The 17041-nt window shown below is 42.0% G+C and overlaps 1 protein-coding gene across 1 annotated transcript in view; it reads left to right on the top strand.

The window, feature by feature from the left end:
- MYO7A (myosin VIIA) overlaps positions 1–17041 on the top strand; it is a 129177-nt gene that overhangs the window by 107583 nt on the left and 4553 nt on the right. The window contains exons 35-44 of the mRNA XM_075198591.1: positions 1528–1718; positions 2962–3086; positions 5379–5536; positions 8217–8370; positions 8959–9114; positions 9746–9851; positions 10623–10736; positions 11975–12062; positions 14316–14422; positions 14839–15024. Coding sequence (XP_075054692.1) covers positions 1528–1718; positions 2962–3086; positions 5379–5536; positions 8217–8370; positions 8959–9114; positions 9746–9851; positions 10623–10736; positions 11975–12062; positions 14316–14422; positions 14839–15024 — 1385 coding nt within the window. The remainder of the gene's footprint in view (positions 1–1527; positions 1719–2961; positions 3087–5378; positions 5537–8216; positions 8371–8958; positions 9115–9745; positions 9852–10622; positions 10737–11974; positions 12063–14315; positions 14423–14838; positions 15025–17041) is intronic.

Genomic DNA, 17041 nt, shown 5'->3' on the forward strand with positions numbered 1-17041 from the left:
TAAGAATCGCCTAGTCCAGTGGATTCCAAACTTTTTCAGTTCAAGGCACCCTTAGGGTCTCCAAAAATCTTTCAAGGCACCCCTAAGCCAAAATAATTACCAAGTAGTCCCCCGCCTTGCTTACCACTGGCCCTGGCCGAGGCACCCCTGTGAGATCTCCAAGGCATCCCAGGGAGTCTAGGCGAACAGTTCGGGAACCACTGGGCTAGTCTGTGGTCCATGTACACTGCATGGCCAAACCTATACGGACACCCAAACATCACATCCATATGTACTTGTTGAACATCTCATTCCAAAACGATGAGCAATAATATGGAGTTGGTCCCCCTGTGATGCTAGAACAGCCTCTAGTCTTCTGGGAAGGTTTTCCACTAGATTTTGGTACATGGGTTTGGGGATTCACATTCATTCAGCCTCAAGGGCATAAGTGAGACCGGGCACTGATGTTGGACTATAAGGCCTGGCTTGCAGTCGGTATTCAAATTCATCCCAAAGGCGTTCAATGGGGTTGAGAACAGGCAAGTCAAGTTCTTCCACACCTAACCGTTTATAGGCTGGTTCGCTTCCTGCATGGGGGGACTGTCATCCTGAAACAGGAAAGGGCCTTTTTCAAACTGTTGCTACAAAGTTGGAATCACATAATTACCTAGTATGTCATTGTATGCTGTAGCATTAAGATTTCTCTTCACTGGAACTAAGGGTTCCAGGTTAAACCATGAAAAACTTCCCCAGACCATTACTCCTTCACCAAATTGTGCAGTTGGTAGTATGCATTTGGTTAGGAAGCGTTCTCCTGGCATCAGCCACTCCCAGATTCGTCCATTATACTGCCAGATGGTGAAGCATGATTCATCACTCCAGAGAACACATTTCCGTTGCTCCAGAGTCCAGTGGTGGTGTGCTTTACACCACTCCAGTCGATGCTTGACATTGCGCATGGTGATCTGAAGCTTGTGTGTGGCTGTTCGTCCACAGAAACCCAATACATGAAGCTTCTGACAATGAGTTCTGGCGCTGACATTGCTTCCAGAGGTGGTATGGAACTCTATAGAGAGTCTTCCAATCAAGAACAGACAAGTTATACACACTACTCGCGTGTGTTGTTTGGCCTAACGCTTCAGAGGCGAGGTGTCGTTGCTTCTTGACGTTTCCACTTCACAATAGCAGAACTTACAGTTGACCAGGGCAGCTCTAATATGGCATGAAAGAGCACCTGTTGCCTACGCAGCAATTCTGTTCACAAATGACATCACCGGCATTAATGAGCAACGTTTTTTTGTGAACTGGTTGGCTGCGTCTTCATGAACTCAGTCCACAAATGTCCGCCTCCACTGAGTGTAGGTGACAGGTACAGTTTGATCGAGTTGATATTTTATTCTCAATATAACTCGGCAAGATATCAGGTGAGAATGTCATTGTTAAATTATGTTAGTTTATAATTTGCATTGAGCCGTAGGGCACCAAGCTCGGCTTAACATGAAGTCATCTCTCGTATTAGTCAATTGTTCTTAAATTCTGTTAATGCAGCTGGAGAGAATTCCGGATTCCTCAGTTTTCTGAAAGGAGACCTGATCCTTCTGGACCAGGACACGGGTGAAACTATAATGAACGCCGGCTGGGCTCACGGGTACAATGAAAGGAGCAAACAGAAAGGAGATTTCCCAACGGAGATCGTGTACGTCATGCCGACGGTCACAAAACCTCCCATGGAGATTGTGGTAGGTTCCTGGGTTCGATGTATGGTAGGGTGTTGTCATTGATGAGTCTTAGTTATAATAATTTAACTGACAAAATAGCTCCTTATTTCCGGACATAGTACTAGCCAGGAATGTGCTGTACCCCAGAGCAACCAATCAGATGTTTGCTGTCATTTTCTTAACTGTGCTTGAAAAATGACAAGTACAATCTTATTGGTTTCTACCGCTGGAGCAGAACATATGGTTGCGATAGGGTCAGAGGCGGAACTAGTGAACTGTGGGCCCCGGTGCAGGGAAGTGGGAAGGAGGAAACCAGGGCCCACAGGTCGCTAGTTCTCTGTGCAGCGGGCCCCATTATCACCGGGGCCCCGTTGCACCATACCATCACCACTGCATAGGGCGATGGTGGTCCATCCACTATGGAGACCTTCGCTATACACTTCTTCTGCCAGATCCAAAACTGAAATCCCAAAAAGTTGGTTCACTGTGCATGTGCTGACCAAAGTGCATGTACTGACTTCCATGCATGCTCAGAAGAGCACAGTGGACCTCTGTAATGTAACCCCTCCCCCCCCTCAAATTCTGCTTTGGGGCCTAGGGGTTGAGTAATATGCCCCCTGTCGGTTGCTGTAAATTACACCACATTGCACCATTTCATTAAGTAGGCCCTGATAAACACAATTGCATTGACAGTAAAACAACTGACAGATATTCTTAAAAGCGGGACACACATCCAATTAATTAATCCGTGAAAAAAGGAAACCTTTAATTTCCTGTCACATGACGAGTGCTCTCACCGTCTCGCTCATCGTACAGATGTAGGTGGTTGCTGGCATTGCTCAGAACATTCAGTGACCTGTCACATAAACATGACCCGGAGATTAAGTTTCAGCGATGTCGCCTTCAGAAAGATATTGATAATATGGATAGAATGCATTAAAGGGCTATAGAAACGAAGCAGCGTCTTAATAATCATGAAAGATTCAGATAAATGTTTCCAGTCATGATTCCTTCCTCTTAATTCCTCTAAACTGTAGATACTAGACACATAAAAGTTCCGGAAAGGAGTGAATTTTAGTTGAAGTTAAATTCTAGACCAAGAGGACGCTATCTAAAAATGGTAGAATAAGTAATAGTAAGTAAGTGAAATAAACAGATTATATCATCTAGACCGAGTTGTTTATTTGTATAAATACAACGAGAACAATTAGATCACACTGTGAATACTGCATTACATGCAAGTTTTCTCTTTGGCATCCACCAGGCGTTAGTTACAATGACGCCAGACCAGAAACAGGATGTAGTACGAACGGTCCAGATGGCCGCATCTGAACATGAGGAGAAGGTGAAGCCGTACACACTGGAGGACTTTTCCTACGACTACTTCAGGTTAGAACATGGTGGATTTCAATACAGAGCCATACTGTGCTAGAGACCGGGAATGTTTTTGTTTAGTTAGATCAATGAAGGTGTTTAATGCTGACCTTGTGCTGTGATAGTACAGGCAAGATCTGTTTCCTGCATTGATATTACAGTGTGTGTCGCCACACACTGATCTTCAATAATGATTACATCAAAAACTATCAGATCATTATCTAGTGTATTGGAAAATGCTGTAGTTGACCTGTCTGCAGTCATCTTCTGCCCTCATACAGCCTCTCGGATTGAGTGTCAAACCTTCTGATCACCCCCAATTAGGACACCAATGTGTGGCCTAATTCAACCATCATAACCTGTTGACAGAATGTGCAGAGTTTGTGGTCAGCAAAACTCAGATTCATGTTCTTAGTTGTGAGTTTGTGTCCAATCTTATTGTAACTCATATTCATGTTCTCAGTTACAAGCTTCATTCCTGTCACATTGTCCAAGTCAGATTCATGTTGTGTCCTCCAACAACTACAAGGATGTTGAATGTTGTAGGACACACACTTGTAACTGAGATGAATCTTAGTTAGCCGATGTTGTAGGACACAAGTTTGTAACTAACTCAGAATCATGGTCTCAGTTACAAGCTTGTATCCTACCTCATGGTTTAACTCAGATTTATGTTCTCAGTTGGGAGCTTGTTTCCTACCACATCGTCTAACTTGTATTCATGATCTCAGTTACAAGCTTGTGTCCTATCACATTGTCTAACTCAGATTCATGTTGCAGTTGTTGTAGGACACAGGTTAGTAACTGAGACTATGAATCTGTGTTAGACGATGTTGTTGTAGGATACAAGTTTGTAACTGAGACTATGAATCTGTGTTAGACGATGTTGTTGTAGGATACAAGTTTGTAACTGAGACTATGAATCTGTGTTAGACGATGTTGTAGGATACAAGTTTGTAACTGAGACTATGAATCTGTGTTAGACGATGTTGTAGGACACAAGTTTGTAACTGAGACTTTGAATGTGTGTTAGATGATGTTGTTGTAGGACACAAGTTTGTAACTAAGACTTTGGATGTGTGTTAGACGATGTTGTTGTAGGACACAAGTTTGTAATGGAGACTATGAATGTGTGTTAGATGATGTTGTTGTAGGATACAAGTTTGTAACTGAGACTATGAATCTGTGTTAGACAATGTTGTTGTAGGAAACAAGTTTGTAACTGAGACTATGAATCTGTGTTAGACAATGTTGTTGTAGGACACAAGTTTGTAACTGAGACTATGAATCTGTGTTAGACGATGTTGTAGGACACAAGTTTGTACCTGAGACTATGAATCTGTGTTAGACGATGTTGTTGTAGGACACAAGTTTGTAACTGAGACTTTGAATGTGTGTTAGACGATGTTGTTGTAGGACACAAGTTTGTGACTGAGACTTTGAATGTGTGTTAGACGATGTTGTTGTAGGAAACAAGTTTGTAACTGAGACTATGAATCTGTGTTAGACCCAGTCTATTGTAGGACACAAGTTTGTAACGGAGACTATGAATGTGTGTTAGACGATGTTGTTGTAGGAAACAAGTATGTAACTGAGACTATGAATCTGTGTTAGTTACAAACTTGTTTCCTACAACAACATTGTCTGAGACTATGAATCTGTGTAAGACCCAGTGTATTGTAGGACACAAGTTTGTAACTGAGACTATGAATCTGTGTTAGACGATGTTGTAGGAAACAAGTTTGTAACTGAGACTATGAATCTGTGTTAGACGATGTTGTAGGACACAAGTTTGTAACTGAGACTATGAATCTGTGTTAGACGATGTTGTAGGACACAAGTTTGTAACTGAGACTTTGAATGTGTGTTAGAAGATGTTGTTGTAGGACACAAGTTTGTAACAGAGACTATGAATGTGCGTTAGACGATGTTGTTGTAGGATACAAGTTTGTAACTGAGACTATGAATCTGTGTTAGACAATGTTGTTGTAGGACACAAGTTTGTAACTGAGACTATAAATCTGTGTTAGACAATGTTGTAGGAAACAAGTTTGTAACTGAGACTATGAATCTGTGTTAGACGATGTTGTTGTAGGAAACAAGTTTTGTTCTCAGTTGTGAGCTTGTCCTCTCACAATGAAAGATGAAGAGATTATCTTAGATCATTTCCATCTTGGGTTCTTAGATACCTTGGTTTAGAAACATGAGTAAGATAAACACTGTGTACGTGTCATAAAATGATAACATATTTATAAGCTTAGAAAGATCTGCGTACATGGTTCAGGTTTTTTTCCCCCTACGCTGCAGACCACCTCCGAAGCACACTCTAAGCCGTGTGATGATCACAAAGAACCGAGGGAAAGACAAGATGTGGAGCTACACTCGAGAGCCCATCAAACAAGCTCTGCTCAAGAAGGTTTTACTAAGTGACGAGCTGTCGCAGGAAGCCTGCATGGCCTTTATCGATATCCTTTCTCAGGGAACTCATTTCCAACCAGCTTATTAATAGGAATTAATATTCATAATTCCTATTAATTTATGATAAGTAAAATTAGTTACTAATTAAATGTTAATTATAATTAATTATATCACCAATTGTAGCCATCTATTCGGTCTCTATATAGAACAATTTAAAGTTGATCTTTTCTATATAAAAACATTATAAGGTGCAACCTGATGAGCAGCACGGTGGCTCAGTGGTTAGCACTTCTGCCTCACAGCACTGGGGTCATGAGTTCAATTCCCGACCATGGCCTTATCTGTGTGGAGTTTGTATGTTCTCCCCGTGTTTGCGTGGGTTTCCTCCGGGTGCTCTGGTCTCCTCCCAAAACATACTGGTAGGTTAACTGACTGCTAACAAATTGACCCTAGTCTGTCTGTGTGTGTGTAGATTAGGGAGTTTAGACTGTAACCCTCAATGGAGCTGGGACTGATGTGAGTGAGTTTTCTGTACAGCGCTGCAGAATTAGTGGCGCTATATAAATAGATCATGATGATAATATTGACAACTAATATCCGGTTAGGAGCAACATTACAAACCTCCCGTACATAGTCCTGCTTTCGATGGGACTGTCCCAATTTGCAGACCAAGAACTAAGCTGAGCTTATCGGGTCTTGAGTAGGCGGTGGTTGGGTTGATTGGGGGCAGGGTGTATTTTGTCCCGATATTATAGCACTTTTAAATGTTGGTAAATGTTTAAAATTGTCTGTGACATGCCAAGAGCTCTATCTCTACATTAATTAAGGAAACTGCCTATAAAGTGTACTATAGATGGTACTATACTCCTGATAAGTTGTCTCGAATGTTTCCTACGGCCACTCCGAGCTGCTGGCGGGAATGTGGCCAGAGAGGCACGATGCTACACATATGGTGGACCTGCTCTCGCATAGTTCCTTTCTGGAACATGGTTCTTACACTCATAAACTCTGTGTCAGAACAACAGATAAGTAAGGATCCCTGGTTATTCCTTCTCTCTCGCCCTATACCTGATGAGAGCGCGCCCTCTAACAAGCTTATCTCCCATTTTCTAGCAGCCGCTAAATCCCTAATAGCAAAGCACTGGAAAGACCCTAGGGCTCCCTCTATGCAGGAGTTACGGTCGTACATAGGACATGTCGCAAGCATGGAGAGTATAACGTGCTACCTTCATGATAAATCATATAACTTTGATAAGGTGTGGGCCCCGTGGTACTTTCTAGAAAGCCGTAGCTGCCTTTCCAGTACGGCTCCTCCTCCTGCAGATGGAACATAGCTCTTGGGCCGCCTCCGGACCCCCCAGTCTGGATTTGGTGCGCGGAGGGTGAGTAATGTCTGTATGCTACCCCTCTCTCGTGCAGTCATTGTAACTGTGTGTCCTAGCTTTTCCTAGCAATGTTCCAAGTTTGCGTGCCTATTGGTTTATTAGCTATATTGTTGACAATATTTGTGCCTTTCTACCCCCCACCCCCCCTTCCCTTCTCTTTCCCCCACCGATATAAAAGTATAAAACTCAGAGGAAACACCTTGATTATTAAGATTTTTCCTGTCCAAAATGTTATCTGTACTGTTCCTGTTGTTTCCTCTTCAAATAAAGAGTTTAAAAAAAAAAAAATTGTCTGTGACAAGCACACAAACAATTAATAAAAGTGGAAAATGATGCAAATAATAATATATAAGCAACAGACTGCAGTGGATAAGTCATATTTATTTCGTTGGTTCTGCTCATGCAAGGACTGTCATTGCCAAGTGATGAAAACTCTATTTGGAATATTGTAATAAATATGTAGTTTCTCGCAGCAGATTTTTCAATGGCTTTTGCATTGTATTGCTTGGGGAGTACTTAACTGTGCAAACCAGCATGGCAGCCTCTAGAATCATCATCACCATTTATTTATATAGCGCCACTGATTCCGCAGCGCTGTACAGAGAACTCATTCACATCAGTCCCTGCCCCATTGGAGCTTACAGTCTAAATTCCCTAACATACACACAGACAGACAAACACAGAGAGAGAGAGAGAGAGAGAGAGATTAGGATCAATTTTGATAGCAGCCAATTAACCTACCAGTATGTTTTTGGAGTGTGGGAGGAAACCGTAGCACCCGGAGGAAACCCTATAGTGTCACTGATTCGCAAAAGCTGTACTGAGAACTCATTCTCATCAGTCCCTGCCCCATTGGAGTTTACATTCTAAATTCCCTAACACACACAGACTATGGTCAATTTGATAGCAGCCAATTAACCTATCAGTATGATTTTGGATTGTGGGAGGAAACTGGAGCACCCGGAGGAAACCCACGCAAACACGGGGAGAACATACAAACTCCACACAGATAAGGCCATGGACGGGAATTGAACTCATGACCCCACTGCTGTGAGGCAGAAGTGCTAACCACTGAGCCACCGTGCTTGTATGGAACTATTGCCTGTCTGCATATATTTATTTGCTTAGTAACCAGAGTGTGACTTAAACTTTACTACTAAAAAGAGATTAATCTCATGCTCTAAGAAAGAACTGCCCAATCGACCTGGGTAAAAGCGCAGATAATATCTTCTGAGAGCTTCCTGTGGGAAATAACAGCTTTGAAAAGCAACAGAGATTATTAACAATATAAAGATTGTCACAATCGTATTTCATGTTACATTCCTTGACTCGTCCTGTGCACCTATATTAAAGTACATGGGAGACTACCCGTCCAAACGTATGCGTTCAATCAACGAACTGACAGATCAGATCTTTGAAGGTGCCTTAAGATCCGAACCACTGAAAGACGAGATCTACTGTCAGATCCTGAAGCAGCTCACGGACACCCATATCAAGTGAGTCTCCGCAGCCGATAGAGTCACGTTCACTGGGGCTGAGGTTTAAGTGCCAATCATTGTCAATTAAACTAGTTCACTTTATATTTATCAACTATAGAATTGAGAGTAACTAATTATAAGTGAACTAATCTGCTCTAAAATAATGCATTACTTGCATTACTGTTTCTGATTTTTTTAAGAACCTAGAGCCTGATTCATTAAGGATCTTAACTTGAGAAACTTCTTATTTCAGTCTCCTGGACAAAACCATGTTACGATGTGGTAGTCAGTAAGATGATATATTTGCAGGGTCAACAAGAGACATTTCAGGACACAGTACAGCAACTTCTTGGGGCCCCTTGTATAGCCATAAAACAGGGAGGGGCCACACCAGTTTGGTGGCTCCTCCCACTACTAAGGCAGGCCAAGGCACCGATAATTTGTACCTGCCCCCCTCCCTCTTTATGCCCCTGCATATTTCTACTTTTCACTTTCATTTTGTCACTCTGACAAAGACAATTACTTGTTTATAGATCAGCAAATCATCTCTCCTCCTGTCCGTACTTTGTACATGGTGTAAGGGTCTTGTTATATGAATGTTTTCAGGTACAGTGAGGAGAAGGGTTGGGAGCTGCTGTGGCTGACCACCGGCCTCTTCCCACCCAGCAACATGCTCCTCCCTCACGTCCAGCGCTTTATCCAGACCCGCAAACATCACGCCCTGGCTGCGGATTGTATGCACAGGCTGCAGAGAGCCCTCCGGTAAGTTCATCCGCTGTTCTCTATGGTTCAGGTAGAGCGATGGCTCTTAGGGTTTCACTCAATAGTGAGGGTCTAGTTGCAGTCACAGTTCTTGTAAGGTTAAGGCCAAAGAGCTTGGAGTATTGGGGAACATGCCTTCCCCATGCGGATGCAAACAAGATGATGGTGAAAGAAGTGTCTAATGACAACCAAGGGGTGTAGAGGAAGCCAAGAGTGTGACCCACCATAGAGGGGGCAAAGGATGCACCCCCTGTTTGACTCTCATTACTGTAGTAAAAAGAGGCATTTTAGAATGAAGTTCTTTTTTATGTCCCAAATGCATTAATAATATACTTTGCTATAAACTTCTAATGTAACCACGCATACTTCATAGCTAAGTTTGGTATTCTACCTGGGCAGTTGCTGGTCGGATTTTGTAAAATTTGTAAAAAATTCTAAAGCCAGGTATGTTGTGTGTGGGCTAAGTATAGGAATTTATAGCAATGCCTGATATATATCTATATATATATCTCATTTGGGATTATTGATTTAATATTGGTAATTGATATTTTATTAGATTTTTTCAACTATAGTAACTAAATCTTGGCAGGCGCTAACCTCTAGCTTAGGAAACCTCTCTTATTTTGTTCAGGAATGGTTCCAGAAAGTATCCGCCACATTTGGTTGAGGTGGAGGCGATTCAACACAAAACCACCCAGATTTTCCACAAAGTGTACTTCCCTGATGACATGGACGAGGTGAGGAATGGAGAGAAAGTAACATAATGTTTAGGTGTAGTTCACTTGGCTGCGTTTGTTGGTTTTTGTCTGCGTGCAGGTAACTTTTAAGTGAATTGTGGTAAAACCAAGCTGTAGCCAATCACAGGATTAGAAGTCATAGAGCTAGACGAACCTGTAGCCAATCAGAGCGTTACAACACTCACATGACTAGACTAACCTGTAGCCAATCAGAGCATTATGTGTACATTGATAGAAGAACATGTAGCCAATCAGAGTGTTACAACACTCACATGACTAGACTAACCTGTAGCCAATCAGAGCATTATGTTTACATCGATAGGCAAACCTGAAACCAATCAGAGCATTAGATTTACATTGATACACAAACCTATAGCCAATCAGAGCGCTACAACACTCACATGACTAGAGTAACCTGTAGGCAATCAGAGCATTATGTTTACATTGATAGACAACCTGCAATCAATCATTAGAACATTCATATCACAAATGTTAACAGACACAACTACAATTGTAATAGAAATGGCAACAAAACCTGAGAAACATCTGAAAGGTTATTTGTTACTCACCTTTTTTTAGCTCCTATTTATTGCAGACTTTAATTCATTTCTAGCACCTCAGCCCATTACAAAGGTTCACTTTAGTGTTCTTGAAATCAGACTGCTGTTGTATCTCCTCTTTGTATTCGGTTCTATAAGACACTGGTAGATAAAAACTTGTCCCATGCCCCAGAGAGTGACGGTGGACGGACTCAATGCTCTTTTCTTACAGGCGTTTGAAGTGGAATCTAGCACCAAAGCCAAAGATTTCTGCCTGGATATCGCTAACCGGCTGCTTCTGAAATCCCCAGAAGGCTTCAGCCTGTTTGTGAAGATTTCCGATAAGGTGAGAATGGAAATACAGTGGTAGTATCTAAATGAGGGTATGTGTGTGTGTGTGTGCGCGCGAGTAAACCCTTTGGCTTGGTGAATGGAGAGGTTAAAGTATAGCCACAACTACTTACCGTGGAGGCATCCATCTTGTGGCCTGAACCAACATCCATGCGAGTGCAGCCAATCGATTCACGAGCAACATTTCTGAGGCGAAATTTGCTAGTGAATTCATAGAGTGGATATTATTTCAGCTCACAAAATGGCTGCCTCCATGGTGAGTTGGTATACATACACTTTACATTTTGAAATCACCCAACACCCAGCTTACTGCGAAGGCAGCCATTTTATGGGCCAAATCAACATTTTTGTGCATGCAGCCGATCAATTCGCTAGTTCCCAGTAATTGAGGCATAAGGCACAGAGTGATGTCACTGGGAACTAGGGAATTGATAGACTAGGTCAGTGTTGGCTAACCTGTGACACTCCAGGTGTTGTGAAACTACAAGTCCCAGCATGCTTTGCCAATATATAGCAGCTTATTGCTGGAAGGGTATGCTGGGACTTGTAGTTTCACAACACCTGGAGTGTCACAAGTTAGCCAACACTGTGCTAGATATTGGTTCAGCCCACAAATGATTGCCAGCTTTAAGGCTTATTTGTGAACTGCAAATAAATTACCTTCTATATTGCACGTAAGTTTCTGCAAAGCCCATGTGCACGCCCTTTGTAGACACGCCCAGTAAAGAGGGAGGCGCTAACATTTGTGGGACTGGTCTGGAAAGCGCTCAGGGTGGAAACAATAAACGTTGCAAACTACTAACCCTTTTCTGTTTTGTGGGGACAACAATTCTATGCGTCCACCCGTCCCTCCTAAATGCGCCTTCTCCATCACGCTGCCTCATTTTAATAATTCTGTCCTAAAAAATTAAATGTTATCAAATCTCTAATTCCGTCAATAGTCAAGTGAACACCTTTACACACCGAAGATGGCGCCCTTAGTCCTGTATATCCATGCAGATTTCCGGGAAATAGGCACATTAGCGCTAAAGTAGCCAGAATATATTTCAAAAGAGAATTTGCGTTGCGGATTTGCTCTCTCCCACTGATGTGCAATGAGCCTCACTGTATTTAGATGGCGGATTCACCGTAACGCGGGTAAAGTAAGTTTGGTTCCAGAATGGAGGCGAGCCAGCTGTGTCTATACTGAGAGCTGTAGACTTGGTCCGACGCTTTGTATGTATTATATTTCAGGTTATAAGTGTCCCAGAAGGAGATTTCTTCTTTGACTTTGTCAGACATCTGACCGACTGGATAAAGAAAGCCCGACCGTCCAAGGATGGTAAGAAGTGACCAACGGGATGACGCAAACGTTTAAGAAGATAAAATCTGTTCTGTTCTTATCTGGTAGTGTCCAATGAGATTTATTTTTTACATCATATTAACTCCCTCCTTACCGATGACAGCAATGATCCGCTTATTGGATAAGGCCTACAAGAGAAACTTTTATAGTTGTTTGGACCTGTAGAACTGGGAAACAACATTTGTACTTGGATCAAAAACTGGTTGGAGAATAGGGAACAGAGAGTTGTGATAAATGGAACAAAAGTTTACATGGAGTACCTCAAGGTTCCGTGCTGGGACCACTTCTTTTTAATATATTTATTAATGACCTTGGTGACAGTTTAGAAAGTAAAGTTTCTATTTTTGCAAATGACACTAAACTCTGTAAGGTAATAAAATCAGAGCAAGATGTAGCTTCTCTACAGAGGGACTTATATAAACTGGAGGATTGGGCGGCCAAATGGAATATGAGGTTTAACATAGATAAATGTAAGATTATGCATTTAGGGATCAAAAACAAAAATGCAATCTATAAATTAAATAGAATTAATTTAGGAGAATCTATAATGGAAAAGAATCTGGGAGTGCTCGTAGACAGTAGACTCAGCAATAGTGCTCAATGTCAAGCAGCAGCTGCAAGGGCAAACAAAGTATTGGCATGCGTAAAAAGGGGCATAGATGCAAGGGAAGACAGTGTAATTTTGCCACTGTATAAATCGTTGGTAAGACCTCATCTTGAATATGCAGTACAGTTCTGGGCACCACTCTATAAAAAAGATAATTTGGAACTAGAAAGGGTTCAGAGAAGGGCGACAAAATTGATAACGGGTATGGAGTCATTAAGTTATGAGGAAAGGTTAGCCTTTTTACTTTAGAAAAGAGGTGTCTAAGGGGAGATATGATTACTATGTACAAATACATTAAGGGTCAATACAGAGAACTTTCATGGGAACTTTTTACCCCAAGGACTATACACAGGACACGTGGTCACCCCCTAAGGTTAGAGGAGAGGAAATTTCACAACCAGCAAAGGAAGGGGTTCTTTACAGTAAGGGCAGTCAAGATATGGAATTCACTGCCAGGGAAGGTTGTGATGGCAGATTCAATAGATATGTTTAGGAAAGGGTTAGACAAATTTTTTGCGGAAAACTGTATCCAGGGATACGACCGTTAAATAAAATGAAGGATAGTAGTGGACAGAGGGTAATAATAGGACTAATATTGGGTCTGGGGGGATTTTCACAATTGAAACAGATTGGCGGTTGCTTACTCTGGATCTATTTCAAATATAAGTGCAGGATCGCAGGAGATCCAAAATAGGTTGAACTTGATGGACTGGTGTCTGTTTTCAACCTCATCAACTATGTTACTATGTTACTATGTAAAAGTTTGAAAAAGTCTTGAAAACCATGAAACTCTCAGACTGCTGTTGTTGCAGAGTCATCGCCATATCGTCTAAACATATCAATTGTTGCTGGAATTAAACATGATGTAGAATATAAACTCTATCGAACTATAACAATGTCCTCCAAGTTTTGCTGTATTTGAAGTGTACCAGTTTTCTATATGCCGTGGAGGCGGCCATTTTGTGAGAATTCACGAGAATGCAGCCTATCAATTCACTAGGAACTAGTAACATTACCGAGGCAGAGATCTGATTAGCCACAGATTGGTCTAACCTTGTGTGTCACATACCACGCGCTCGTTCTGCCTAGACACGCACCCACCCCTCGGTTCTCCTTTTATCTATAATCAGGTTCACTTATACCACAGGTTTTTGACCCTTGAACTCGGAAAGCCGCAATCTATGGATTTCCTTCTAGAAAGTCCATCACCTCCTTGCAGTAAGTCACTGATAAAGAACAGCCCCTCATTTAGATGCTCCTCAGGTGAGCCAGCGCCAACTGTGACATCTGTGATATCTCCCACAGCGTGACACTGTGAGGGTACCAATGCTCTGATTGGCTGCAGGTTGGTCTAACCTCCTGCCATAGTTCTGTCACAGGTTCCCAGTGAATCGATAGGCTGCGTTCTCACGAAATATTGGTTCAGTGTATAGAATATATGTAACAGCAACGTCACTGACCATACAGACTGTATTATATACATCTGTGGAATGACAATACTTATTACATCTGTAAAAAAAACCTGCTTACATAAAACAATATAAATATATAAATTGTGTAAATAGGCAGGTCTCTCTCTCTCTCTCTCTCTTTTTATATATATAATGTCACTTTATTATTTGCAGGAATTGTGCCTTCTCTCACCTATCAAGTGTTCTTTATGAAGAAATTGTGGACAAATACCATTCCTGGAAAAGACTCGATGGCTGATTCCATCTTCCACTACTATCAGGTATTATTAGTATTGTGTATTTATATAACGCTGCGCTGGTATCATGTATCTGTTAACCACACCGGAGTCTGTGCATTGGCTGCAATAAAGAACATTGAAAAACAAACAGCACCGGGGTCTCAAGCTCCACGTTCTCCTTGTCTATAAATGTATAGAGCGTGTGCAGGCCTGAATATAAATACTACGCAAACCCACAAAATAACACAACCTGATGACAGTAAAGTTGTCATCCAACGGACCCTTTTCGCTAGCCAGGTAGTGGCATAATCAGGTAAGTAAAGGAAGATGAGAACTTACGTGGAGTCACAGATTCAGTAGGACCAGCCCTTGTGTTGGAGTCTATTATAACTCACACTGTGCTATAATCCTTGTTTAATTGAGACCTTCCTCTGTGTTCACAAATATCATTGTCACAGGAGCTACCAAAGTACTTACGTGGCTACCACAAGTGCACCCGGGAAGATGTCCTGCAGTTGGCCGCTCTCATCTACAGGGTCAAGTTTGAAGACGACAAGTCCTATTTCACCAACATCCCCAAAATGCTGAAGGAGCTGGTTCCTCAAGATCTCATCCGGCAAGTCAATCCAGACGACTGGAAGAGGGTGAGTAGGGGACCAGTGTCTGCTCTTCTCGGTCATTACCCTTAATTCACCATAAAATAAAAATAAATAGCTGTGTCACAGGGTCTTCCTACATCCACCTGAATGATTCTTTTATCAGCAAATGCAGCTGGGTAGTATGATTAGCACAGGCAATGCTGTTATATGTTCCTGATGATATGATCTAAGGGTGGGATCCAAGATGGACTGATCTTGTGTGTTCATGGTACCAGGTCTTGCAAACTTACAATATTTAATGCTGCTTAATGTAACATGCCCCAAATAGAATCCTCCCTGTGTCCTGAATCTAGGATCCCTCAACTGCATGCTCATCTTCTCTGCAGCTGAAATAAAGAGCTCTAAAAGCTCTATAGCCCCTCAGTAGAGCTCTATGGACTTCTATCGGTAACGTTCTATTGGATGTAGTGAGTGCTTCCAACATCCTTTTTTGGCAACAACTATATTAGTGTTTTTTGCTAATTTGCTTGTTCCTCTACAGTTCCTGTAGCCAGTGAATTGTAGTTTGGTATTTGAGGCTTTAAGGCTCCTTTAGTTTGGTGTAGTATATATATTGTGATAAAAGGAGTGGCCTCTAAGAGAAGAGTTAGGTGTTCTGTACTATGGATGTCTGACACTGATGGATGAAGTGCAACTGGAGGGAGCAAGATGTGTCTCATAATCAGTGTAGGGTGAGACATGGTCCAAGCCCACTCAGAGTGCAAAAATTAAATGTCCTTGTAGCTCCTCATAAGCCAGGACCTCCTTTAAAACTGTGTCTGTTCATCTGATTGCATGAAATCCTGTTTCTGCAGTATAGACGCAGAGGTGCTGTATTTTACAAGTATACTTTATTACACCCAAATCTTTTTTTTTCTGGGGCCACCTTCTGCTCCTACATAAAGACCAATATCTTGCTACAAACTTTGCTGGAAATCTAGACACACTTCTGCAAATCACAGTGCATGGCAACACCATATAGAATTTGTGCTGCAGCGCAGCTGTTTGCTCCTTTTTCATCATCATCATCAGTTATTTATGTAGCGCCACTAATTCCGCAGCGCTGTACAGAGAACTCACTCACATCAGTCCCTGCCCCATTGGGGCTTACAGTCTAAATTCCCTAACACACACACACACACACACAGACAGACAGACAGAGAGAGACTAGGGTCAATTTAATAACAGCCAATTAACCTACCAGTATGTTTTTGGAGTGTGGGAGGAAACCGGAGCACCCGGAGGAATGTCAGGGAGACTCCCTGAACTAGGGGTGATCTCCCTCACTCCCTGAAGAGTCTGGCATTCTCCCTGATGCTGAGCCAGTACAAGACGTGGTTGGCTTCGCCATCTGTGGCATGATGACACGGTTCAGAAATTGTGTCCTATGTCCATGTATTGGACATAGGAGAGGTGTAGATACAATCTAACATCTGGCAGTTTATATAGTCCATCAAACTACAAACAACACCAATCCGACTGCACCAGTAATGAGACCTCTACACCTCAAACAGCGGCCATCTATTTTTTGCTCTTGGTATTTCAGAAACGTCCTTAGATTTTTATGCTTAAGAATGAATTTACTCACTAAGTTCCTGGAGCGCTTCACTGCGTCTACCCAAACCTATAGGACCAAATGTCAGCTTTTAGTCCAGAGCTGCCTCTTTAGCATTGAAACATTTGGAGGAGTGAAGGCCTTTATCAACCCTCCTCCTTCCTAGGTTTCTGCTCTTGACTATTGTTCCTTCTGTCTGGCAACAAATCCCCCCCCCACCCTCCTTCCCCCTCTCTTGCAAATTCTTCTTTTATTCACCCTCAGGATAGTGGTTGATAGACAAAATAAATAAATGAAAAACAATCTTGCAGCTTGGCAATAAAATTAGCCCAATGAACACAGTCTTTTGATTTATAATGTCAACTTCCAGTATTCACCAATGAGCAGATAGCGATAAAACTTGAAATTAGAAAGTTTCTGTAATTGCCGACAGAGACTTGCAGTAAAGGCAAAAAATCCAGACCTGCC

This window comes from Mixophyes fleayi, chromosome 2, assembly GCF_038048845.1.
Source record: "Mixophyes fleayi isolate aMixFle1 chromosome 2, aMixFle1.hap1, whole genome shotgun sequence".
Classification (NCBI taxonomy): Eukaryota; Metazoa; Chordata; class Amphibia; order Anura; family Limnodynastidae; genus Mixophyes; species Mixophyes fleayi.